We start from the raw sequence: 26,896 nt of genomic DNA, 5'->3' as shown, positions 1-26,896 counted from the left end.
GATGATGGCAGCAGAGGGCGACCGCCACGCTGACCTATCCACGGCGGTGTTGTTTATTTGACCGATGGATACACAGCGCGGGATGGACAACGTGCTCAAGTGATTCGCAACGCACAGGCGGGCACGCGGCGCATTTCATATTAAGCAATGGGCGAATGCGGCCACTGTGGATGAGTTGAGGGGTTGTAGAGAAACGCGTTCAAGTGTTGTCACGGGAGGCGTGCATGTGGTTTCACAAAACTGTCTGCAGAGGGCGCACGCGGATAAGAAACGGGGTATCGCAAGGTCACGACAGCAGCGGACATTTAAGCGCAATGACAAAATGGATTTTGTGTGGTGTCGAATTGCGACCGCGTCTGCACGGCGCTGTGCGGACGCGGTGGGTGCGGGTGTTTTGTGGAGGCAGGCAGTCATAGGCTAAAATGTAGAGGTATTGACTATGGACTTGAACAGGGGGAAGAGGGAATCGACAGAACGTACGGCTGAGGGAGTTCCAGATTACGGGGGCAGCAGAGAATGAAGGCGTGGCAAATTACATCTGGTGAAATAATTTCCATCACGCACAATTCATCATCAGTCGGAGTCACATCATTAAGGTCTTTCTGAGCCTGCTCCACCCTAAAATTCATCATATGATGCAATAAACCACCGAACACTGCCCACAAACTAATCTCATCACTCCATGTCTTCCACAGCCATTCCTTTGGGATGCAGTCCATTTCCGCACCGCCATGGAGGAAGATTCACTGTAATTTGAGTTGAGTATTTAACCGTAAAAAAAAACGGCACAGCGTAATCCAAGACAGTAAAATTTATTCATTTAATATTATACATTGCGAAATTCAACAATTAACAAGTTCTCAATTTCTACACAGAATAGGTGTAGTGGTTAGAATAGGTGACATGAACACAGGGTAGAGAGCAGTTGCGTCGAGGCAAGCGGATCAATCCTTTCCCACGCCAGCCATGCCTTGGACATGTTGCAGCGATTGGCAGATTGGCAGATTTCCCACCTTGGTTGCGACAGTTCAGAATGAGTCCATGCAGGCAAATAAATAGGAGTGGGACACGTTTCGCAGGAGTGTATTTCAACGACACGAGTACGACACACTTCAGTTACAATGTGGAGCGAGAGAAAGAGAAAACGTAGAATTGTGCATGGACCAAGGTTGTACAAAAAAATCGAACATGACGCTTCAAAAAGATTTCTGTAAACAGTGTACAAAATACAGCATCCAAAACAAGGCATGTCCCAAGTCTACTGCTCACTATCGTCTCAAGTCAACAATATTTCATTTTGGCCACAGGAAAACTCTTCCTATAAATTAAGGGTTAGGTTTTACAGGCACTAATAAGCATCACTAAGTCAAACTAAACAACAAATTATTGTGCAAATAAGCAAGACTACATCTGACAAAAGGGTACTTAAGACATTTTGTAGCCATTGATTTCAAGAAATGTACACCGAATACAAAAGCATTTTTGAACATGCTCCAGAGATTTTTTTGTACAATATGTACACATTCCTATAGGATTAAATGCAATAAATTACGCTGCATTATTTAATACTGGTAAAAATGATGTTGTTTGTTTCGGAACTCTGGTACCAAATGCACACTTTTGTAGCAGTAACTTGGCTTGCACCGTGAAGGACTAATGTGGCATGCAGCGCAAATCACACGTGTACTGTGTACTCGAGCAGCAGAGTTGGATTCATCGTGGCCAATTTATCGAATCTCGGGTTTTAAGTCCACATGAAACCCATACACGGATTTCTCAAACCACTCGTGTATCATAATGGCAGTATAAAATTAGTAATTAAACCACGCATGTATGGAAAATAATCATTTGGGGACAAACATTTCCCCTTTTATCACCAACAGAATAAAACCTGGCAGTGAAAGTTGGGTGTGGAATAAATAGCATTTGCCTGTATGGACTCTGTTCGTGCCAAAAATGCAACCTTGGAAATAAAACACAAATCATTACCATCCTCTTGGAATCACGGTTAATCAAGAGGCGTTACCTTCATTGAAAGACACGGCTGTAAAGCAGCATTACATATTCCGAGGTTATTGTCTTAAGACCTTTTACCACAGTCCACTTGAATGAAGAGTAGCCATGAATCTAATGGTCAGTCCAAGGTTACATAAACTGGCGCAGAGTTTAAACAGTATTTTTGAACCATAAATTACGCTTATTAGTTATTTGTTTTTACTGTTAAGGCATGCACACTTTTAGTGAGGGCCTACTAGCACAACTATCAGTGTAATGTGGAGTAATATTTTTTTGCTTTGTACGCTTTACTTTACTGATATGTGCGAGTACTTCATGATGTGCTTGACATTTTCTTTAGGGTTACATGCGTTCAAAGTTGTCGACTGCCACAACTGAAACAACAAAGTGCTACTTCAAAAATAAGTTTCAACTATGCATTAGCCTTTTTATCAACGTGCAAACTTCCATGGAAGAGTGAGGGCAGGCTCCACGTCCTCGGCTTCTAGAAGGCCGCACTCTTCACCGTGGCTGGCCCTTCCTTCCGATTCCAAGAGGTAGCGGCGCGGGCTTTTACAAAGTTGACTTCCCACACACTTGCTGCATACTTCCTACTTTGTGGAGAAGCCTTCTGAAATGTAACGTGACCGTTTGTTCACTAAAACACAAAGACGCTTTGCAATGTTAAAAAAACGTACGCAAAATTAACTAACTTCGAGTGAAATTTAATTTTTAAAAAATGGCACCCGACACGTGTTATCAATGCATGAGATTAAGAAAACGCAAGCTGGAGTTTGGTCAAGATTAGTCCAGTTTTGTTCAACTTATATTTACAAATGTTTGCAAGTACTTTTAAAGGGGGGAGAGAATTAGTTTAATATTACCATATTTCCAAATCGCACTGTTAGTGTACAAAATGTAACTTTAATACAATTAGCATATAATGCTGCTAGTGTGGAATGGCGTTCCAAAAAGAGTGCTTTTTTTCCAAATACGTTCATGCAATGAACATTATATGCAACGTCTTAGACAAAATTGTCAATATTCAAATGTGCCCTTCAAGACAAAATGAAGCCTACAACCCCGATTGCTTTATGCAGCGTTCCCCTGCAAAGGACAACCAATTCGTTTTTGTGCTGCTTTAACACTTTTAAGTTTACAAGGCTTACTGGTTTAACATCAACCACGTGTCATAATTACCCACATTTGACTATTTCCAATGTTTGTTCTCTTCAAGTCTGCTTGAAATACAATACTGATCATATTTTTTCGATGTTAAATCACTTTGCAAACAGATGCCGACATGATTCTTTTTCAAACCGTTCATCAAAAACATGCAGCACTGACAACTTCCGAAGAATATTCTTTAGAAAAACAAAATAAGGAACCTACATAGCCACAATTTCTGCGAAGCAGTGCAAAGTTTCTTATTCACCTGACAGCATATACATGTACCAGGTTAAGATGTTAAAGGCAGCAGAACAAGCGAAACGGGCAGTCATCATGGCCCACCCTGCTGTTTTCTTTTTAAAGGAAACGCACATACCGCCAGACTTACAACAACCCTTGAAAACACACAGTCCACGCTTCCTAAAGTTCTTCCAAGACGACAACAAATCTATCCAGGACCTTGGTAAACATATTGAAAATACTTAAATCAGTCAACACGCACACAAAACAGCATTATCCTATGCACTTAATGGCAATTCAATTTAAACTTGTATCTTAAGGGAATATGTCTACATCATACGATATTGTGAGAACGGACATCATTTTGCTGTTCCTGGATTATACTGTAGTTTAATATACAGCAGCTATTGTAAGCCTGTGTTACTCTTATCTACAACTTCAGTTGCGGCACTGTGCAAGACCGGGCACCTCGGTGTTTTTCATGCAACCTCATTGGCAACGGCCTGCACAGCGCAGCTCGCGCCCGACACAGCAACGAAGCTAGTGGCCACACCTTTTCGAGGAGGCAATGTGATAACGCCAAGACAAGATCAAAGCAAACAAAACTGGCCGCCTCACTTCACAAGGCCTTTAAGCAACTAGGGAAGCAGCAGACAGAGAGGAGGAGGAGAGTTGCAGCGTCGTGTGGGGACCGAGCTGGCGTGCCGCCTCTCTCCCTGGCTAAAAGGGGGGGGGGGGGGGGGGGGATGGGGAACGACCCTGCTACACACGTTAACGCCACCGGCTCATTCGTCTGGAGGCTCGGAGTGCGATTCGGTGCTTCCCGCGGGATGGGCCGAGGCTACGACGGCCGGCGAGCCGGGAGAAGACATGGGCCCATCCACCACTTCGTCCTGGTTGTAGAAAAAGAAGGGGCACTGGTGGATGAACGTCTCGATGATAAGCTTGTTGACTCTGGTGGCCGTGAGGGCATCCACCGTTTGGAAGTCTGGCCGCATGAGCGTGGGCCAAAAGCAGATCGACAGATTCTCGCTGGTCATGTAGTTTTCGGAGCTGTACTGGCTCACCCTGCAACGGGAGAAGATGCGATACTTGTTGAAGGTGGAACACAACCCAGTTAACAAAAAAGCATTTAGTGAGATGTATTATAGAGAGCAAGATAAACAACAAGGCAATGCCTTCTTCACCATGTCTTCACATAAAAAAAACATTGTTCTCAATAGTAATAATACATTACATTTATAAAACGCCTTTATACAAAGTACTCAAGGCACTATTTGACACATTGCTCAAAATAGTCAATAACATCATCGTGGAGAATATAAATAACATTAATTAGCAATGTCTCCTTCATGTGTAAAGTCGTGCAACTGAGGGGTCGCGTAACAAATATAATTTTTACGTGGAGATGGATATGTTAAGGAGACATGTCTGCTTATTTATTTAGCTCTTTAAATTCTCAAAAACAACACTGGTTATTTAAAGTTACGCATGATATAATTGTGTCGAACTAGGATCCCATAGCATCGAAGGTGCTTGCCTGCAAGATCGGCAGTTCATTGATTCAAGCAAGCCTAACATCTCGCGGTGGAGATATGTTAGCTGCCCCGCCTGACGCCTGTATATTTGAAGTTTGCATGTTCTCCCTGTGATCGCATGGATTTTTCTCCAAGTCCTCCGGGTTTGCCCTCCATATTTAGAAACATACGTTGAGAGTATTTGGCTGGTATACATTTCCACGTGATAAGCCACTTCGTTGAGCAATCTTTTGTGGCAAGGTCGCTTCTGAAAACGCGCTATATAGCTCAGTGGGCCTTAGCTGGTCAAATAAAATAGTTTAAATAGCTTAAATAGTTTGACGAGACAATGTATGTTGAAATTGGCCCAGTGTATTCGTCTTGAAATAATGGTGCTCAAATTTTGCCGCTAATAGGTTGTACAAATGGTTTTTTACATAGAGGCATGTAAAAATAACATTTTGTTATTCATATTCCCCACAATTATGCGATTCATTATTTTGAGTTATGTATCATCTAGAGCATATTATTTGGTGATGCTGCATTGGCACAACAAGCACACGTAACAAAACAAATATTTGTCAATATAACTGCATTAATAACAATGTAAACTTCAAAAGAAGCGCCTTTCAAATTGTGCTATTAAGGCACATTGCCCAAAACGTCACCCATTATATAGTTTTCCTTTGAAGGCAGTGTTTTTAGTGAATGTGTTTAGTTTTGTTTTTCTCATCATTTATCGCAGCAGTTCACTATTTGTGATCCGTGGGCCACTGGTGATCCTCAAGGCCATGGGAAACGGTCCACAGTACTGTCCCATATACGATGATTTTTCCACGATGCTATATTTTATTAAATGTCAATTACACAACTCTTTACAGCCAATAAAAGCAAGCTAAATCGTTTTACAGTGTTTTAATGGGCATATTTTCAGCACTTCTGGAGTAGTTTCAATTTCGAAAAATGTTATTGGTGTATGGTGGTCCATATGAAACATTTGAGGATTGACCGGTTCACTGTTCCAGAAAGGTTAGAAACCCACTAATATAGCGCAAACACAAACAGCTGTATTACTTGTGCAGGTGAGTGATGATGTATTTGAAGACTTCGTGGTTGACGTGTGGCAGTTTCTTTAGTTTTCCTCGTAGGGCAAGCAGTCTTCCTGTCTTGTCTGGAATATCTGCGCACAAATACAATAGAGTTCATGCATTAAATAATTTATCCCAATATAAATTGTCTATTTTATCTATGTAAAATCCAACGTCATTGGTAAAACATACAAAATATTTTCTAGTTAGTGTAGGATTTCACATTGATATTTACAAGCATTTTTTTACATGAATGTTCAATTAACATTTTACACTTTTAATACAAAATATATACACGTCATTATGAAAACGTTTAATTGTTTTAATACAGGACACCTTTACCCTTGAACATCGCGGGTTTATCGTTCGCGGTTTCGACCTGTCGTGGGAAACCTGTTTGTATCCCAATGTAGCTATCGCGGGAGGTTAGTTTTGGCCTTTCGCGGGTATACTATGCCCAGAAGTAGTGTATCATTGGCTGATACAGTGGTTCAGGACGGGCGAGGGACGCGAGGCAGTCAGTGGCACCTCAACCTTTGCCGTGCAAGGATCTCAAACAAAGACAAAGATCCCACATATAGCCTTAACAAAACTGTTGGGGGGAAGTGCTGTTAGCGAGCACATATGAAGGGCGGCACATGAGGGGGTGGGTGGCCAGCACCAGGCCCGGTCGCCTTTGTCTCCCTAGTAGCAACAGTTACACATCGTGCCAGGTAACCATGAAAGGCCGAGTCGACCTAAGGGAGGACAATGACCAGTTTAGGTAATCGTCACTGGTGTTGTCCATGAGCGAGATCGAACTCGGGTCGCCGGGTTCGTAGCACTATCGCTTCCCCCTTGCGGACAAACACTCACAACCACACTCTGCTTTGGATCATCATCGGTAAGTGCAGTATTTATTCAGTATTTGTACCACTATTTATTGTCGAGAAATTATTTTTGTATCAACGGTTTTTACATGTTTATTTATATTCATTTGTTTATAGTTTATTTGGCATTCAGTACGGTACTTATTTCAATTGTGATGTGTCTATTTTTTATTGTTGTGTACCTAACCCCATTATTTAGGTAAAGCTCAAAGTATTGAATATTGCGGTTGTCTTTGGTGGCACCTTCCAAGAACGCGATATTGCCCAATCATCTCCAGATCTCAGAATCTCAGGCAAGGTGAGCCTGGATAGTGCTTGGATGAGTGACAACCTTGCATAATAGAGACTGTATAATGTGGGGCTGCAGAGGCAATTACAGGAAAATCGATGGTTTTACTGTGCCCCCACATATGTCCCCCCCGCCACCTTCACCAACACGTACTGACCAGCAATGTGAAGTAGGGTCAAACAACCCCCACAACTCAAGTGTGCAGAGGCTCTCGTCCATGAGTCAGTAAACAGAGGGCTGGACATGTATATGTACAATGACAGAAACATGAATGCAACTTGAAATAGAATAACGGAAACATACTGATGGCCTCCATGAGATCCTGATGGATATCATACGGCAGCAGAGGGTCTGGCAGCTCAGCAAAGAAGATCTTGAGGGACCCAGCCACAGTGTTCACATTCACATCCATCGCCTCGTAGCTGATGCCGTGATCTGAAAGGGAAACCCAAAAGCAATATCGACAACCGGGGAAATGCACACTCGCAGCACAAACTGCAACGTTGCAACACAATATTGATACTAGTCAGCATCCCTTTTAAAAGTGGACTTCTATCGCAACCGTGCAATCAGCATCAATATAAATATCCATTCAGATCTCTCGCTAAGCAGTGCAATCCTCCGCGTTACAGAACGGCCCACAGAAACGGCTACACCAGAGCTACCTCTCAATTCCCTTTAAGTGACTTCTGGTCCACAACAGGGAGAAAGCAGTATGTTCCCCTCCCCCGACCCTGCCAGAGTAATGTTCGTCACATGACAGGGATTCCATTTATTTGTAACCAAATAAATATCACTTTCACGTGGTGTTTTTTGTGCAATCATTGGTGACTGGGTAGAGAGCACCAACTCTCTACTTTTGAGAACCCAGGTTAATCAAGGGTGGCTGCATGGAATCAAACTCAAGCTCTCAACATTGCTAACTCTGAGGTATATCGGCCACCTTGACACGGCATAATTCCTTAATATAACATGCACACCATTTACATTCGGTACAATTTCCCAAATTTAAAAAAATTTACTTTCAAATTAAAACAAACAGGATCAGATTACGACAACAAAACACATTCTAGTTTTGCAGTATCTATGCCACGACATTTGTTGCTATGTTTGATTCCTGACAATACATTTTAGAAACTTATTTAATTTATGTTAATTATTGGAAACATTAAATTACCAAATCAACAGGCATTATAAACATGCTCAAATATGAAACATATATAAACAAGCCGCATTTCAATGTTGTTGATTTTCAACTGGTTGTTCCCACTGAACAACATATACAATTTCCAGGAGTATTATACATGTTCAGTTCTGGTTGGATAGTAGTGTGGGATCGATTGCTCTGATAAATCAGGTGCAGACCCAGTGCAGCTAATTGGCATGCTATTTGTCAATAAATTTGATTACTTACAGCTTAGATTTTTGACAATATATTCAACCTTATTTAATATAAGAAATTAAGCAGAAACAAATATCATGCCATTATTATCTGCCAAGAACATAACAATGTTGACAATCTATGAACAGTAGAGGGCAGTAACCACAAAGCTTTCTACCAGGGGGGAAAATGGCATTTTCACAAACTCGAATTTCGGCAGCCAATGACCACCTTATTCTAGCTCCTGTCGAGGCCTTCTTGGCGCTTAGCGCCTCACCCGTCGCCCCCGCTGATGTCCTCTTCTTCCCCCACCCCTCAATGTGTGCAGATACTAATATTGTATGTAGAGTGTGTAGGCTTTATATGACTACAAAATAAAAAAATATATGGGGGGGGGGGGGTCGAAATTTTTTGGAAACCTGTTGGATCAACTTTTTAAACTCAAACTTTGGGGGGGTCCACTTTCTAGAAAGTTTTGATTCAGACCTTCTGAAAGGCTCTTATAATTTAGTTGACGAACAAACAAACGGAATGCTGGGCTTTTATAAAAGACAAAAAATCGGCACATACCACACTCAAACTGCTTCTGCAGGCTGTCTTGCTCTGTTTTATTGCCACTAACCCGGTAGAGGCCTTCCGTTGTAATCCCTGCAGTCACTCAACATCAAAATAATGATGTTAAAACAAGCTGAAAATATCAAAACAAAAATATTATCACGTCACTCCTTTAAAGAATACATAGGAGGGTGGGGGGGGGAGGTGGCTCAAATAACGCAACCATTTAGTGGGCTGTGAAATGAACCCGTGATCCTCAAGTTCAATTCTTGGCAAAGGCCAGGGGTCAACAACCAAAATAAGAGCAGCATTTTTTTTAGAATTAGGTACGGAACTCAATATTTCAAGAGCCCCAATGCATGTGAAAACATCCTACATACATTACGTCACGAGGCAGTCCGCAAAGAGCTGCGTTTGGCTTCGGAGCCGCAGATTGCCAACCCCTGTCCATGGCTAACATCGGTGGCAAGTGATATTGCAATCGGTCTTGGACTCCCTTTCACCAACCCACAATGACCATTGGGTGAAGTATGGTCAAGCAACCCCTATGACCGGCACGGTGTGGAGGAGACCTTCATCAACAAGTGGATTGTGATAAAGGACTGTATATTATTATGTTTAATCATTGAATACATGCATATTTCACAAATACAATACTAAGCTAATATGCAGTATCACTGAAATTATTTTATCTTGGCAATAGCAAGAGTATAGAAAAACATGCAAAATGCAAAAGCAGCCCTTTCTTTAAAATAATGTTTTGCTCTGCACAACTTTTATTTATAGAAAAATTATATTGACTTATAGCTGCATGACCACCATACAAATCCAGGCCAATCCAGTTGAACAAGAGCAAGCATTTAAAAGTATGTCTATTCCATTTAGAATGACCTGGTGTGCCTTCCCTGCATTGTCAGTGACAAATCTGATGTTCCTGGCTGTAAGCCACATTTGCCTTATTTCTGGGAAGTGGTAGTTACACACTAAAGCAGCTTTTTGCATGCATTCAATACTTGTGGCTTCATAGTTTTATATGGTGAAATTCAATATTTAATTGAGCCTACCGGTTAAACTGACAAAGAAATATGATCCTTTTTTTTAAAGGCTCTGATTTGTTGTCAAATCATTCACAACTGAAGCCAGTTCACGTATTCTGCATTATGTAATGTGATGTTCAAAGGGCATTTTATTCTGCACCCGAATATAAATTACATCTTTTTGATGAAATGCAGAGCTCTGTGATTGTTAACCCAGCATTTACAGCCATGGCAGTTTATTTAACAATATAACCAAACAGATCTAAAATGTCCTCTCCTTATTCAAACAAGCCCCTTCAGGTCATGACAGAATGAATTCCATTATAGGAATACCACTCACATGGTATGGTAAAAAAGTACTGACTTGCCCATAAATAAAATCCCTACAAATCAAACTAAGCACTGCACGTATAAGGAGAAATAGATCATGCGCTTATTGGATGCTTGGGAGGTTCACAACACCAACATTACGCTGCCCAAACATCAGAGATGAATGCCGAGGGTCAAGAATGCACAGCAAAAATAGATTCACGAAACACTACCCAAGACAACAGAAGTGCACCAGACAAATAGCACACTGCACTAAGCTGCCTGGATATGTTTGCCTTGTGCTCTACAGGCTGGCAATCGGGGTACAGCACCAGCAGCGATCTCACAATCCATTCACAGGATCTAGCAGAGCCCTGTTGCACAGACTTCCTTCCTATGACACTACTGGCCCCTTTTCCACAAGGTTTGGGATTTTAAAAAAAAGTACCTATAGGAAATCTGTTGTAGATGTAGTCATTACAACGAGCTTATCATCATTCTGTGGTACCTTTAAAAAAGAATCCCCTGGCTAGAACCGTCTCGCATTACAGGAACAGGGTTAAGCTGTTGCAGAAGTGTCACGGTTTCAAGCTGTTCGAGGCAAATGATAAACTCTACATGGGCCTTGCATCAGTATGCGCCCTGGGGAAAGGTGTCACCTCAAATGTTTTATACTTTTTTGGCAGCTATGAAACATTGAGTTGTTTATAAGCAAACCCAAATGAAAAAACTAAAATTAGCTCTTAAACTGAAATAAAAATGTGCAATAAACATTGCAGGTGCTTTTGGGTGTGTGAAGCGTTACTATTAACATTATTTCCACCTGTTAATTTTAACACACCAATCAGAACAGTCTAAAGGAGATCATAATTAAAATGTGCACTTATATTTTAACACAAGGCAGATTATAGTTAGTCAATTATGTTACAAATGACTGTGGCACTCCTTGTTCCTGTAACTGAATAACCATAATTGTTAAATTCACTGGGAGAAAGCATGTCCTTTAATTTGTATTCTCACATTCCTCATACTTTTTACATTTAATATTAATGTAAATATATTTTAGAATCTTGACACGCTATTAAATAACTGAATGAGAATATCAACATTCTTCTCGCGGCAATGTACATTATCCTTAAAAAAAACTTCCGGATTTTGAGACACATTTAAGTCACTAGCAATTATAATGCAGCAACTCATTAGCATTGTCCGAGCAAAAACTACACTTTAAACAAACCCATCTCAAAGCTGCAAATTTTCACAGAACTATGTGCAACTTCCTGCTCAGAATACCCTGGTGTAGCCACTGATTTGAGTGTAAACTCAGCTACCAGCACAAGGAAGAATGAACAAAATAACCAAATATAAAAAATTGAGAAGCTGGCCCAAAATACAAAGAGGATGAGCGCAATACCAGATGCAGAAGTGAATAAAATATAACCATGTGGCTGGCCACCCGCAAGACAAGGCAACTAGTAGGCAACTACTTGAGCACCAAACATGATCAATATTGCATGAAGCCAAAATTTTACTTTCAAAATATGAGTTTAATTCTGGATAGAGTTTACTACAGGAGAAATGCTTCCTAAACTCTAAACAGTAATTACCACGAGTGAGAATTTAGAAAAGGGATAATGTTAAGACTGTGTTGCCCAAATATTTCCAGACACGTATAGAATGAATTGCCATATACCCATCACTAGCTAGAGCCCACAATACAATATCCTTCAAACACATTATTGCATCTAAATAAACCCCATGTACTGATGCAATTATTATAACTTTACCAATCATGAAAATATTTCTCCATATAAATGGTTTTCATATAACTAATACAGCATAAAAATACACTTCTTTTAAAATGGGCTGAGCACATCGCTATATCTGTAATTTCATAAAAGTTAACAGCTTTTCCTGTCATAATTGCAAAGTTTTAAAGGTGATTTTAAATGTATAAAGTCAGATTTCCATTGTCTATTAATGTACTGCTGGCTTTATGTTAGCAGGATTTTGCTCATAAAAAGTAATTTCCTTGTGTCAAAGCCTGCAGAGGCTTGCTATTCAAACTAAACTATGTGTGCTAAGCCAAGCATTACATGCCCTGGGCTGCCATTTTCTCTCTCAACTTAAAATGCATCAGATACCAACAACGCAGGATATGAAACTGTTATTCTTTCAGTTTGACCACGATTCCAAAAACAGATGCCAATATACTCATGTATACCAAACGGTAAAATAAATGCACATTAAATTATCGTCACACTCGAAAAATAAAAAGTCAGACCACAATCGTTCTGCAGAATTGTAAAGAAACGTGACCTCTGGAGTGTGTGGTGAGAACTAACCGCAAGACTCAAGGTAGAGCACACATTTTTCCACGAATAACGGAATGGGGTTATCAGGCGACTGCACCACCTCGACCAAAGGCAATCCAAAGTACACGCTCTCCTTCTTCACCTCCGGCTTCCGGTACTAAAGATGCGACAGCAACAAGAAAAGACAAAACACAGCAAGGGAATAATTTACTCGACTTGGCCTTGTGTTTAAATCACAACAATCTGTAGCGACGTGTGTATGTGCATGCTCCATGTACAGTGTAGTGCAGTGGCGTAATGTTTAGCGCATTCCTGGCTACAGCCAATGAGGGGTAAATATCTAAATCAGTTCTGGGCCACCCCTAGGTTGGTTAAACCTTAAATAAGTCCATGGAGTAGTGTGTAAAAGTCAGCACTAGGGTGCCAAAGGCCGCCGGGCATGGCAAAGGCGGGTCGGGTGTGGTGCTGGCCATACCACCACCTCATGCATCACCACTTGCCTAAACAGCCGATGTAGGCTAAATGGAAAATCTTTTGATTTTAATAGTAGAATGAAGAAAGGTGACTGTCAGTAAGCAACAATTATAATAAATAAAAATGCAGCCAAACATTGCAAGCAAAGCAATAATAGCCCTGTATGCCACAAGCTGAATCCTGTGATTTAAGCCGGTGTGCATTGTTCCCGCATTGCACTCTGCTACAAAATAATCCTAACAACCTTCAATATAAAAAAAAATTTACATCTGCTATTGAGAGACTGGGTGCTTATATTAGCTTCTTATATGCACTTCCCATTGTCGTTTTGTCAGGTGACAAGAGGCACATGAGAGCCCAGGATTTCAAGGCGAGAGAAAATATGCTGTGCTCAGCACTGGTCTGCACATTGTGCATGTGCACATCTACAGAAGAACCATACCTGTCATGATGGCCATGTAAAGAGGGCAATAAGGGACAAATTATAAGGGGCAACCTTACTTTAGCGGTGGGTTTAAATTCATATAAATGGGAATCATTTATAGGAATTTAAAGCCCGAGTCTTCAGTAATTTACCCATAAATCTAGGCTGACAGACATGCATTCATTTGATTGACATTTACAAATGTAAACCATCTTAATGGAGTATGTATATGTTAAATGGAAATTACAGAATTTATCAGATTGTTTTTGTATTACTTATAATGTAAAGCAAATTTGATCTCTTTTAAACATTTAAACATTTTTATTACAACAAATCTCTTCTTTTAAGATGCAATTAAACCAAAGCGATTAAAATTCCCAAACACAATTAATATCTGTCAAAATTAATGTCCTGTTAGTGCCTCAATACCTGCATTTATTTATTAAATCAGATCATAATGAGTATGTGAAACTAATGTAAACAAGCTACAGCGCTCAATTAAGCACACATTTTACTGTAATCTCCGAGTAATATAATATATGCAGATTTATCACAAAACACAAACCTTAATTTCCATCTTTTTATCAATCCTGTCTCCCCTTTTCAGGCATGAACAATATTCTCTAAATTGTACACTGAATCCACCCTATTTAATGAGAATGTATAACTACATTATCACTGACAATAAAGATGTACCCAAAATGTGCACAATTGTATGTGATCTTTTAAATAACGGCTTTGCATTTTAATATAAAACGAACAAATTATTTAAAAATGACGTTCAATAAGCTCACGCTTAACACTGAAGCTGCATGGCTATTTGCATGTCAACATCAGCATTCGAAGGTGAAAGTTCAAGTCAATTAGTTTGCTAAAATGGCATTCCTTTAGCCATTAAAATTAAATATGACATGATTTTAGAACAACCCTCACTTAAATGCTGCAGGCAGGGGTTAGCAAGCAGGGCAGGCCAGGAAGTGGGTGGATATGGGAGAAACAAGGGACGGTAAAACCACAGAATGTGCAGCTGCACAAAGGCTGCAGAGTTGGGCAAAAAAGCAAGCAGTTGAGCTGACAGGATGTGGTGCACTGAAGCATGTAAAATTATTATGTTAGGAAATGTACGAGGTGAAATGACTTGTGCATTTCTTGATAGTGAGATGTAACCATGGGGTGCAGGCAGGAGTACATCAGTTCTGCGTACTGCACATTTAAAAGCCTGACAATCTGAGTTAGATTCCTGGTCACGGCTAACATCAGTAGCGACTGATATATCTGCACCAGTTCTGGGCACCCTCACTTCACCAACTCTCACTAACCAGCATGGTTATTATACAGTCGAACCATCACAATCAACATGGCATGGGAAGGTCTTCGTCCGTCAGTGGACTGCCAAAAGGGCTGAAAATTATTATAATTATGATGCAATTACCTTTGATTTTCTCAGCAGACTCTTCTTTTTCTTGCGATCCTCCTGATCTGCAGACGGCTTGTCCAGGTCAGAGTCACTCATTCTCGGCTTGCGTTTTCTTCTGCTCAGTGAAGGGAAGAAGTTCTGCACCTCCTCATCGCTCCCTTCGGATGGCGACCCGGTGGCCAACAGTTCTGGTGGCGCTGTGCGGCGAGGCTTCAGTCTCTCCGACCTGTGCTTGTACGGCACAGGCTTCCGCGCCTGAACACTGACAGTCCTGTATTCCAGTGTGCTGGCATCCAAACCATTATCCACACTCCCCTCCGGAATGCTCGTTGACACTTGGTAGACTGGCCGCCCTCTGATCCTAATTATTTTCCCTTGTTTGCTGTCTTGGGGAACCGAGTAGATGTTTTCTTCCAGATTTCTGAACCTGCTGATGGCATCCAGGGGATCAGCGTAGTCACCTGGGTCACTTTCACTTGGCGTTTGTCGCATTGACTTCCTGATCGATTCTCCTCCAAATCGCAACGTCTCCATTCTTTTCAAAAGCTCTGGATCTGGTCTGGGGGGAAGGACAGGCTTTGGCAAGACTGGAGGGCCTATTTTGTAGCTTCGATCCGTCAGGTAATCGTGACTGCACAGTGGAGAGCCGTAAGGTGGTACGGTTGCGATTCCACCGCTAAATTCTTTTTCAGCAGCTGAAAACTGAAACATATCGCTCATGTTCAGAGGGAATGGCTGTTTTTCATTGTTTGCTGGGCTGTACGGTGGAGGTGGCTCACTGTCATCAGGTGCCTGGCTGTTAGAATTGAATCCTTGAAGTTCTACTCCAGCAGACTGTGGCAAAGATTCATCACCTGTCTCCCACAGGGACATAGACTCTTCGATATGCAGCTTCTGCTCATACACTTCGCGGAAGTAGGCAGTGAACATTTCCGTCTGCTTGTAGAACCGTGATGTGGTCTTGAATTTTGCACCGATGTCACTGGCGATCTGCTCGCCCTCCATCAGCAGGTCTTTGCTGATTTCATCAGTGAAGAAATCACAATCAGTATCAGTCACAGCAAGGATGTGTATTGGCAAAACATCAGGAACGCCAGACAGAAAAGCACGCAGCATTGCTATGGATGCCTTCCTCTTTGCAGAGTACACAAGGATGTAGCCATGCACCATTTCATCCCTTCGCATCATTGCAGAGTGGTACGAGATTGGTGCGATCTCCACCCGTCGCTTGTGCGAGCCCAAAAATACTTCCAGAACCAGTGTGCAGCTGTGCCCAATTTTCCCAATTGTACAGAATTGAGATTCCAAAAATGGTGTCAAGACCAAGTCTACGCTGAATGAATCACCGCACATTACACACATCATTATTCGCAAATCAACTTCTGGCAACTCTTTCAGGGATGGTGCTGGGCTGACGACTGAGGGCCTACATTTTTTTGCCTCGAGCAATTCACGCAGTGCTTGCTTTATTTGCAACTCGTGAAATTTGCGATATGGGTATGTGTCTGACGGAACATCGACGAAATGACACTGCATTTTATTAGCTATGTGTTTACCTTGCAGCCTCAGTGTTGCCAATACCATGCTGGAATACTTCTTTTCATGTGCCAATATCAAAGCGATGGGCAAATAGGACGTCTTGTCTCTCCTGTCACTGTAGTGAAAGCCTGTAGAGCTGTCAAGGTTTTCTTCAATGTATTGGAGTGTTTCGATTGAATTAAAGACACAGAAGCATCCGTGAGGTTTCGAGCTAGATGTCTGAAAAGGGTTGGCCGAGAGCCTTGCATTCTCTTCGATAGGTCTCAATTCAAGCTCGTACATTTTTCCATCCAAAGCATACTCATTGTCTGTTGACTGTGCCATGATTTCATTTGCCAATTCATGAGCAAGACCATCGCAACCCAACAAAACTATGTTCAGTTTGTCTGTGTTAACACTGTCAGACATATACGTGGACCTGGAGCGATTGGTACACTGGGATGCACGGTTGGCCAAATTTTGCTGAATCTGAATGTCCATGCAGTTCTGGCCGCTCAGACAAGTATCAATGGTCGGGTGGTAAATAAAACCAATGTGTTTCAGCAGCAAGGCCTGTCTCTCAGCTTCCAGACGTTGCAGTGCCTTGAATCTCGGTTCGTCTTTCAGCTCTCGGTTGATCTCTGTCATCTTTTCTTTACTTGGCGTCGCATTTAGGTCTAGATCCACAAACAGATCAGAGTACTCCAAAAGCATTTCTTGAAACTCTTCCTTTGCCTTCTCAATGATGTCCTGTTGGTGGCGACTATAGATCTCCAACTTTTCCTGATCTGAAAGCTGCTGGAAGGATTCTTCATCCAAGAGAAAAATGTGGACATCTTCCCAGGCTTTCCCAGGTGTCACTTGGTTATTCCACTCCAGTGCCTTTTTGAACCTCACTTTCATGTCAGCTTTCCACCTCAGGATCTTCAGCCTCTTCAAGTGCTCTTGCGAGACGAGTTCTGCATCGCTCAACTGGAGAAAATCAAATGGAATTCTTTGATCATTGGGATTTTCAATGTGATCACTATCCTGCCAGGCTTCTTCCTGAAGGACAATAAAGAAAGAATCAAAGTCTTGCTTGTGGAACAGGAGCTCCTGGATGTGTTCCCAGCTCATGTGTTCAATTTCATCTAAATCTGGCAAAATAATTTCCAATGCCTTGAGAAGAGAAGTGAGATAATCCAGCTTTTTCCGACATACAAAATCATCCTTCAGTTTCCTTAAGTGCCTTCTGAACAGCTCCCTTGCCTGCTTCTCACCCCGTAGATAGACAAAGTCCTGGTAATCTTTGCTGTCCTTTATTTTATTGGACTCTGTATGCCACTCTGCATGAAAATCCTTCACTGCACGCGTAAGGAGCTTAGTGTACTTGTCAGTGACGACATCCAGGATATCTCGTTGCTGCCGTGAAGCCTCTGCGAAAGGAATTATCTTAGGCTTTCCTCGAGATTTGTCAATCATTTGGGCCAAAGCAATGAATGCCAGCTCCACATTAACATTTTCATGTGCGGATGTTTCTATCACCGGAGTGTTGATCTTGGCCTTGGATAAGTATGCCTGCAACTCCCGCAGGAACTGCTCCACCATGACGTCACACTTTGTGGCGACCAGAACCACTGGTTTTTTCGTCTTAGATAGCTGTTTGTACAAGTTACTTATGAACTCCAGCTGATCATCCAGAGGCCTGTTCTGTACAAGAGTAACATCGCAGCACAGGAGAAATCCATCCACTGCAAGCTTTCCATCAGGCATTTGTTTTTGTTCGAAATCTTGCTCAATTCCAAGCTGGTCTGTGCATATGTACATTAGTTTCTCAGCCGAACTAAGCTTTATTGCTACAGATCTCTTGCTGTACGGTTGCAAATTGGTACTGCGATGAGGCTGAAATGTGGCATCGTCGATGAATTCAGTTTGTTCAACTACCCGAAAGATATACTCGCAGCCTTCATCAATTCTTCGGACCTCTCCCCAGTAGAGGAACTGGTCGTTATTTACAACGCGCCCACCAAAATCACTCTGACTGATTAAAGACGTATGTACCTCAAAGTAATCGTCGGCCCTTGGACGAACAAATCTATTGCACAAGCAGGACTTCCCAATACCTGTGGCCCCCTTTTCCTTCTCAGTTCCTGAAAGCCCTACGACACTGATGTTGAACGTGCGGGACTCTTTGTTCTTCGCCATTGCCACTTTCACATCCTCCCACGAGAGGCTGAAACGTAGACCCACCACTCCTGGCAGAGCGCGTGCAAGTGTCAGCACAACTCAAGGGCGCATAGCCATAGCAGCAGTGTACCCCACACGAGCTTCTTAAATGTTTCAAGTTTTCGTTATCGTCCTCTTCATGATTCGCAGGAGCATGTGAAGAACCTCCATGTCATTCGCCCTTTTCACCCCTGTTAATGATAAAGCGAACTCGCGTTAGAAATGAATACGCCTCAGCGAGATCTGCAAAAAGTTTTTTTTCTGAATCGCATCTTAAAATTAGTTACAAATGACAGTAGCGTACTTAATTTCACATTTTAAGTACACATTATCAGGTGTGATTATGTTACCATCGACAGGAAAGTTTTAATCACATTAAATCCATTAAAGTATAGATATACCAGTTAAAAATCCAAGGTCGAAAGAGAATAAAATGCAATTTTAGTGTTTGATTCTGAGAAATTTGAAGTGTCAAACTGTCGCAGGGTACTCGTTAGCAATAATAATTGCCCAGTGGATTTTTCCCCCAAATGTTATTTTCATATTTTCAAAGGCATGTCACAATGAGTTAACTTTGTTATGGTTCACAGCACTATACCTTTGTGATTCTTCACACAGACATAAACAAACACAGGATATTGTAAACATATACCAAACAATTTTGTTTAATACAGCATCAAATACATTTGAATGTTATAAAAACACATGACATGAGCATTTAATGTCAGCAGATACAAATTACACTCTCCCGCAATCATTCAACGTCAGCCGAGATATAAATACTGAAACCATACAATATTAGTGACTGTGCATTTTAATGAAAACCTATTAAGCACACTCTTTAATGGAAATGAAAATACCCTACGTTTACATTTCATGAAGTATTAAAATTATATTTGTGCGACTTGCGGTAGTAGTTCCAGTAAATTAAATGCTGCTGGGTAATTTGTGGTGTGATAAGAACCGTATTGGGATTTCAAGCCATTAAAAAAAATTTCCCTATGTGAATGAGAAAAATGGGCACCACCTTTTTAAGATGCGGTGCAGATATCATTGTATACCTATTGACGCAAGGCAGGGTTGCAGACAAGTCCTCATACTTCAATCCTACTTACTGTCACACCACAGTTGCCGCCCACAACACCACAGCCATTCGTGACATATCTCCAGCCATTAAAAGCGCAACGCTGACACTTACAGGGACTGCCCTTACTATCACCAAAATCTTTCATTACCCTTTGTCAAATTCGTGCCTGTGGAGCTGCCTAACTGTGTGATGCATTTCTGGGAGAGGCGCACAGTGACAGCGTAACAAGTACTGCACTTAACAATAATATGGAGGAAGCAATTTCCATGCAATGTTTTTTCTTCACGGGTTTGCAACATGTTTTATGAAAAGGGAATTAAGGGAGTATTTACTGATTTGTTAAGATATTGAATGCTCTGCCTCATGTCGACTTGCATATGGAAAGTCGGAAACTGTCACGACTTGATTACCACAATTTGAAGCACCCTGCGTCCGTCGCTGGACAACACCGATGCCTGAACAATCGGAAAGAAAAATAAGGCAGGTAGGCTATTGGAAATCCTTTCAAGATTCGATCAACGCACTCTAAAATGGAATGGGTGCAGAAGTGAATACCATTGATTTCTTTCAAAACTGGGCCCTTTTAACCGCCTTGAAAATCACAGGAAATTACAAAATTGTTATTGTGCACCACATACTTTTAACAAAGACCATTAATTATTGGCAACATCCATTATCCATCCATTACAGAAAAAAACACAATGCACCAGTGTTCTGAAAAATGGAGCTCCGAGTAGAATTTTAAGTACAGTACAGTGAGATAAGTGGAATTCAGATTGAGCATATTAACATAATGCATATTTAATTTGAACGAACTTGTTCTATTTTAATCTTGATTTGAAGCTTTCGTGACTGCAGGAATCCACTCTTTGGTTCTTTCGGAAAAGTCACGTAGGTAGAAAAAATAATAGATCACGACGTTTCGATCGCCACACAAGCAATCGTCTCCCACCTGAAGACGATTGCTTGTGTGGCGATCGAAACGTCGTGATCTATTATTTGTTTAATTTTACAAATGATAATTTTTCCTTTCACCAAGTCCTCATGAAGTTCATCTGAATATACCGTATGTAACAATAGGGATAGCGGTTCCCCAAGTCGGCGAGTTCTTGGTTGATCACAAGAGTTGTTTTGTCCTTGTGGCAAGAATCATGGACCAATCCAGTAGGGCCAACCAGGGGTCTCACATTAATTAAGAGTTTAAAATAACAATATAACACAAAACTGTTCAAGTATCTACTCCATGACGTAATTATAAAAAAAACACAACACATGATGTGCACATGTTGTGTTGTGGGCTACAGGGTTGAGAACGGTGCATTCTGTTGTACTGTACCACTGCCCCTAAGTCTATGCTTCACGCATTCATCAACTTGCACTGAATACAGTGGTGATATATGGTCACGTAACCCAAACGACCAGAAGGGTGCAGGGAGCCCTCATTCGGCAGTGGACTGACAAACGCCTGTAAGTGTACATGCTTGTAACCCTTCAGCAACAATCGACCAAGCTGCTGAATAAAACCCTAGCACTCACAATTTTGCAGTAACATAGGCCCCATTGTTGATTAAATGGATCCAGCAACTAAATCTTATACAACCCAATTGAAATATTTCACGTTTATTAATACTTCACAGCAGTGCATTCAGAACATACAACGTAAAATTATTAAAGTAAAATAACGTTGCAAATTACAGTGAAAATTAAATCACGGTTGGCCATAATATTCCACAAGGCAAAACAAAATATTTCACAAAAAAAATAAAGCCGACACGTACTGTTTTTCACGGTGTGAAGGACAATATGCACAAAAACAGTCAAAACTCTGATATAAAAGGTAGCTGAAATAACAGAGGAAATCACTAAATTAAACAGGATTGCTTTCAAGAAAGTATTTCCAGTACAGCAGTTTGAAATTAAAAGAGTGCAGTGTTTTGTGAAACTGCTGTAGACATAGAATTCGTAACGATGAGTAAGGGCTTTGAGAAGCACTGCTACCCATACTCCAGTCATATACTGCAGACTCAGTCCCAGCTTGTAAGGCATCCTTATACACTGCACTGTCACATTTTGTCTGAACACTACAAAGCATTAGAATGATCCTCTGACGAGGATAAATTATTTATGCTGATAGTCCAACCAGAGCATTTTTAACCACACACCCACTTGTAACAAGGCAAGCAAGTACGGTGGATTGAAATTGGAAGTAAATTTTTGGCTAGCTAATACATGTGCTGTTGAAATCCATTCATAAGGATGTTCATACTGTTGTCTACCACACAAGTCTCACCAGTGACATTAACAGCTGCTGTTTTTAAACCACAATGTCGAGCCACTGTCAGTGCTCGATGTTAAAATGTATGATAAAAGATGTGAATCAATTTCCAATGTAATTAATTTCACTGCCATTACAAACGAGGCCACGTTACTTATCGATGCAAACTGTAACGCCTAGTCTCCCATATCGGAAGTCTATTCTGAGAAACTGAGTAATATTCCTGCATGTACAATGTTCAGAGGTACCAATAACGCCGTGCATTTCAATTTAGGGAGAAATAACTAAACCAACCAACAATAGGCACTGCCAAACCACCAGCTTTCATTTCCCATATTTAAAAACGATTTCTCAATACTTGCACGTGATATTTCGCAATGTTACAACACCGCCGGTGAAGGGTCATGTTATTTTTCCAGAGCCTGGCCGGATGGCCTACATATTCACGAACCGTTGTAAAAAAAAATAACAGCCACAAACGTTCGTAATAACCTACTGCATATGCAGAGAAATAACCATAATAATGTCAATGCTGCCTGAGGTGGCATGCCATCTTATTTACAGCGGAATACAATTTGGATTTATACGGCGCCTAAATGCAACCGCATCTCAACACTGTGGAATAAAACAAATGTGTCCGCCATAAAAAAAAAAATTCTCAGCGTTAGGTAATACCATGGGGAAAACATACGACCAACCTGTATTTTACAGAGGGCCTCGGGCATGGCATGTCACCGAGCTAACGCGACACAAATGTCTAAAACTGTACGTACTCAAGGAAATGCTGCACGAGACATCAGAATATAAGCCGTCTGCCATGCCCACGGCAACACTAGACTTGACTTCCCAGATTGAAGGAAACCCCAGCTCAACAGCACACATACCAGGAACTGAACGCTCCACATAATAATCACTTATCCACAACAACCTGTGAAATAGCATTCGTAAAAACAATTATCTACGCTCAAAACGAGAACTTGGTAACAACAATTTTTTCACTTTCTTGCGTGAAGAGGTTTAACCAACATCATCAACGCTACGTGTAAAGCGACTGCAACACATTGTAACTTTTTGACCTCCTCATTTTGTTTAAATAGCTGAAAATCGAAATCTCACCAAAGTATGCGATATAAAAGCTGTGTTGCAACGTGGAGCTCAGGTCGGCGGTCCTGCCTCACGTATCCCCTCACCAGACTGCGCGATTTGGAGCAGGCAAAGCGGTGTCTTTAACGTTACACAGTGACGTAATTAGAGCAGCGCAAACCGACGGCGTCCTAAATTGTGTCGCCTGGTTTTTATTTGCGCGAAAAATGTGAACGCTGCAGTGCATTGTCCAGGGGGGGAGGGTTGCGAGCCCGCAGCATTGATTGTGGACCAGCTTCACACTCGAGGCACCGTGCATTCAAATGCAACACCGTGTACTCACGCACACAACCCACACACACCCAACACAGACTTGCACGTACAACACGTGTGGATGGCATGCAACGTTACACACTTTTGCAAACAACACATGCATGCATTTACACAGCCTCGAGCACTCGGATACAAGACCCACACATTGACACGTACACTTGCGCATACACCACCTGCAATGGCTCACACCACTAGCTAAAACACGCAAGACTCAAAAAAGGGACACTTGCAATTACATAAATCACATGCACTTACACGCACACAAGAGATGCACCGACACGCAAGAAATGCAATGCATCTACACATACGACATGCATTCACGCATAAACCAAAATACACACTAGTTACACACCACGCACGGTGTCACACACGTAGTGCACACAAATCCTTCTCTTGTGCACACACGTGCACACACGCATGACACGTGCACGCCCAGAACAGGCCACTGCACGGTGCAGAAACCAATCACGTGTGTGCGGGTTCAGAGCTGTGACGGAACACGAAACCTTGGGAGAGGAAAAAGACCCCTGCACAACAACCATGACGAACACAACCCAATGGCGCAGCTCTCACGGAGGGAGTGCAGGCGGTGAAACTGCGCCGGTCCCCACGGGCCAATGTGGCCCAGGCGCCGGGCTGGACCACATTGGCGATTGGACAGTGCCCCCCCCCCCCCCATTTAATTCCATCCACCAGAGCCCATGTCAACCACGCCACTGATAATAACCACCACACTACAACCGAGATGAAGACAACCACCTCAACAACAAAAATCACTGACATTCACCATAACCATCACAACATCCCATCCACCACCAACCACATCCGTTATCACAAAACACCAAACCAGGAGCAAAAAAAACAGTCCATCCAAGACCAACACAACCACCAAGACAACTACCATGACAACAACCACAACACACCAACACGTCAACTATTACAACAAATGGCACAATAACCACAACCATATTGGGACTCAAGAACACACAAAACGACACAGCCACGACGTAACCACTGTGTCACAACCATCAAAACCATAAGATAAGACTACCGTAAGACGACACACCTAGATGGCAACCACGACAAAACCATCAGTACCACAATGACAAACCTAAACACGACCACAACAGAACCACCATGTTCGAACCATTAAAAACACAACACACCGAGCAAACTACCACGACTCACCATTAGAATCATCACGACACAACCGCTACAACCACAACACAACCACGACACTACAACCACCACCACAAACCACCATCACCACGACACAACCATCGCAACACCACGACACAACTGCGACATCACAAGTAGCACGACAAAGCCACTTGCAACCACAAGTAGAGCAACAACCGCCACAACCAATGACGCAACCATTCTGACAACCTAAAGATCATCACAACACCCATCACAAACACACCACCACTACACCAGAGAGAACACAACCACTGCGAACAGCAAGGCAACAACCGCTGGGATCAAAACAAGAGAATCGTGGCCACCACCACAACAACCACCACAACAACCAAACCACGCCGCCACGCACCGGGTAGAAGCCCCCCCCCAACCACGTTCTGTACGGGCGTCGGCAACGTCGAATCAATCAATCAATAGCAGTGGTAGCAATAATTAGCCGCGCTAACACTAAAATACCAACAGAACATGACTTTTACACGACTGACAATAGTAGTGGAAGCACAAGCGACACACATGGGCGATAAAGGAACCCGGCTATAGGTCCCGTTACAGCTGCGGCGGCGACGGCTGCTGCTGCTTCCCCTCGCTGTTGTTGCTTTCTGCTTCGCCTGTTGTTGCTTCCCCTGTTGCTTGTGTGGTCACAGGGTTCCGCTCGTGTTGTTAATCTTTACAGACGACGGCTACCCACCGTCGCCGCTTGTGGCGAGGGGATTTTTTTTTACCTCACAAAAAAATCGGGATCTGATATAAACGTGGAAAAAATCCTTTTTTTTCTTTCTCTCTCACCGCAACACGAGTAGGTATAAAAAGCGTTACCTTGGTAGTAACGGCGCTTGCAGTAGCGACAATACGAGTGGTTTTCTTGTTGACGCTGAGAAAGGATGAAGAGGCGGAGGAGGAGGACGGAGGCGGCGGCGGCGCGTTCTCCCCGCGCTCCACTTCCCACAACAAAATGGCCGTCTCCCTCAACTTTCCCTCGCGCCCACTGCGCATGCGCCGGGCGGGCGGACGGACGGGTGAGGCGGGGCCAGCGGTGGGGGTGGAGGGGAGGGGCGAAAGGATTGTGATGGGGGGCGAAGGGATTGGGGTGGGGGGTGGAGGGGGGGCGAAGGGTTTGGGGTGGGGGGTGGAGGGGGGGCGAAGGGATTGTGGTGGGGGGTGGAGGGGGGGCGAAGGGATTGGGGTGGGGGGTGGAGGGGGGGCGAAGGGTTTGGGGTGGGGGGGTGGAGGGGGGGCGAAGGGATTGGGGTGGGGGGGTGGAGGGGGGGCGCGAAGTGATTGGGGTGGGGGGTGGAGGGGGGGCGAAGGGATTGGGGTGGGGGGTGGAGGGGGGCGCGAAGGGATTGGGGTGGGGGTGGAGGGGGGGCGAAGCGATTGGGGTGGGGGGTGGAGGGGGGACGAAGGGATTGGGGTGGGGGGTGGAGGGGGGACGAAGGGATTGGGTTGGGGGGTGGAGGGGGGGCGAAGGGATTGGGGTGGGGGGGTGGAGGGGGGGCACGACGGGATTGGGGTGGGGGTGGAGGGGGGCGCGAAGTGATTGGGGGGGTGGAGTTAAAAGGCATTGCAGCCACCGTGAGAATGGAGTGCATCATGGGGTTATTATTCTTAATTATTCCGCTTGTTTACCCAGGAAAGCCTCACCGAGTCTCGTGACACTGTTTTTCAAAGAGGGTCCTGCCAAAGTTGTTAGTATTGGAGTAGAAGATTGACGGGGGCGGGGTGGGCATTAGGGTCAGGCATAATAGGGTGGAGGGGTATATGAAGTAGTGGAAGTTTGAGGCCATCGATCAGATCAGAGGGCATGAGTCACAAGGTACAGGGCAATACGTCACAGGACATGGGGTTTGGAGACACGGGGCGTAGGGCATTGGGTACATGAAGTACGCCTTGAGTATTTAATGAATGTTTAAAATGATCAAGTACTTTACAATAATACAACAGGCGATGCGTTTGTAACACAAACCACGAGACGCAGAAACCACGGAAATCCACAAGCCAGTTGCAGATATAAGCTTACAATAAAACGATCCGGCGCATCCAACCCATGTAATAATACACTGGCAAATGACCTGGTCTGGCTGCCTCAATTGTACAGTAAAGACGTGTACACGCCTA

The 26,896-nt window shown here is 42.9% G+C and overlaps 1 protein-coding gene across 1 annotated transcript; it reads right to left on the bottom strand.

The window, feature by feature from the left end:
• Positions 1-796: 796 nt before the first annotated feature.
• On the bottom strand, positions 797-25,751 carry ARHGAP5 (Rho GTPase activating protein 5). The gene is made up of 7 exons (XM_061550107.1): positions 25,598-25,751; positions 15,096-18,994; positions 12,796-12,922; positions 9,120-9,197; positions 7,472-7,603; positions 5,997-6,102; positions 797-4,473 (listed from the first exon to the last, which is right to left on the bottom strand). Exons 2-7 carry the CDS (start codon positions 18,780-18,782, stop codon positions 4,191-4,193), a joined length of 4,413 nt encoding a protein of 1,470 aa, XP_061406091.1. The 5' UTR covers positions 18,783-18,994; positions 25,598-25,751; the 3' UTR covers positions 797-4,190.
• Between the last annotated feature and the right edge of the window lie 1,145 nt (positions 25,752-26,896).

Source organism: Lethenteron reissneri, chromosome 11 (genome assembly GCF_015708825.2).
Source record: "Lethenteron reissneri isolate LAM-NWPU_2019-01 chromosome 11, ASM1570882v1, whole genome shotgun sequence".
Lineage (NCBI taxonomy): Eukaryota > Metazoa > Chordata > Hyperoartia > Petromyzontiformes > Petromyzontidae > Lethenteron > Lethenteron reissneri.
The sequence above is the reverse complement of the archived record's forward strand: the minus strand, read 5'-3'. Positions and strand labels throughout refer to the sequence as shown.

What these genes read in the sequence shown, in the direction of transcription:
- ARHGAP5 (XM_061550107.1), bottom strand. Translation starts at nt 18,782, where the DNA reads ATGGCGAAGAACAAAGAGTCCCGCACGTTCAACATCAGTGTCGTAGGG. An exon ending in GTCTGCTGAGAAAATCAAAG is followed by an intron (nt 12,923 to 15,095) that starts GTAATTGCATCA and finishes TCGCATCTTTAG; the next exon opens with TACCGGAAGCCGGAGGTGAA. An exon ending in GCTCTACCTTGAGTCTTGCG is followed by an intron (nt 9,198 to 12,795) that starts GTTAGTTCTCAC and finishes GAGTGACTGCAG; the next exon opens with GGATTACAACGGAAGGCCTC.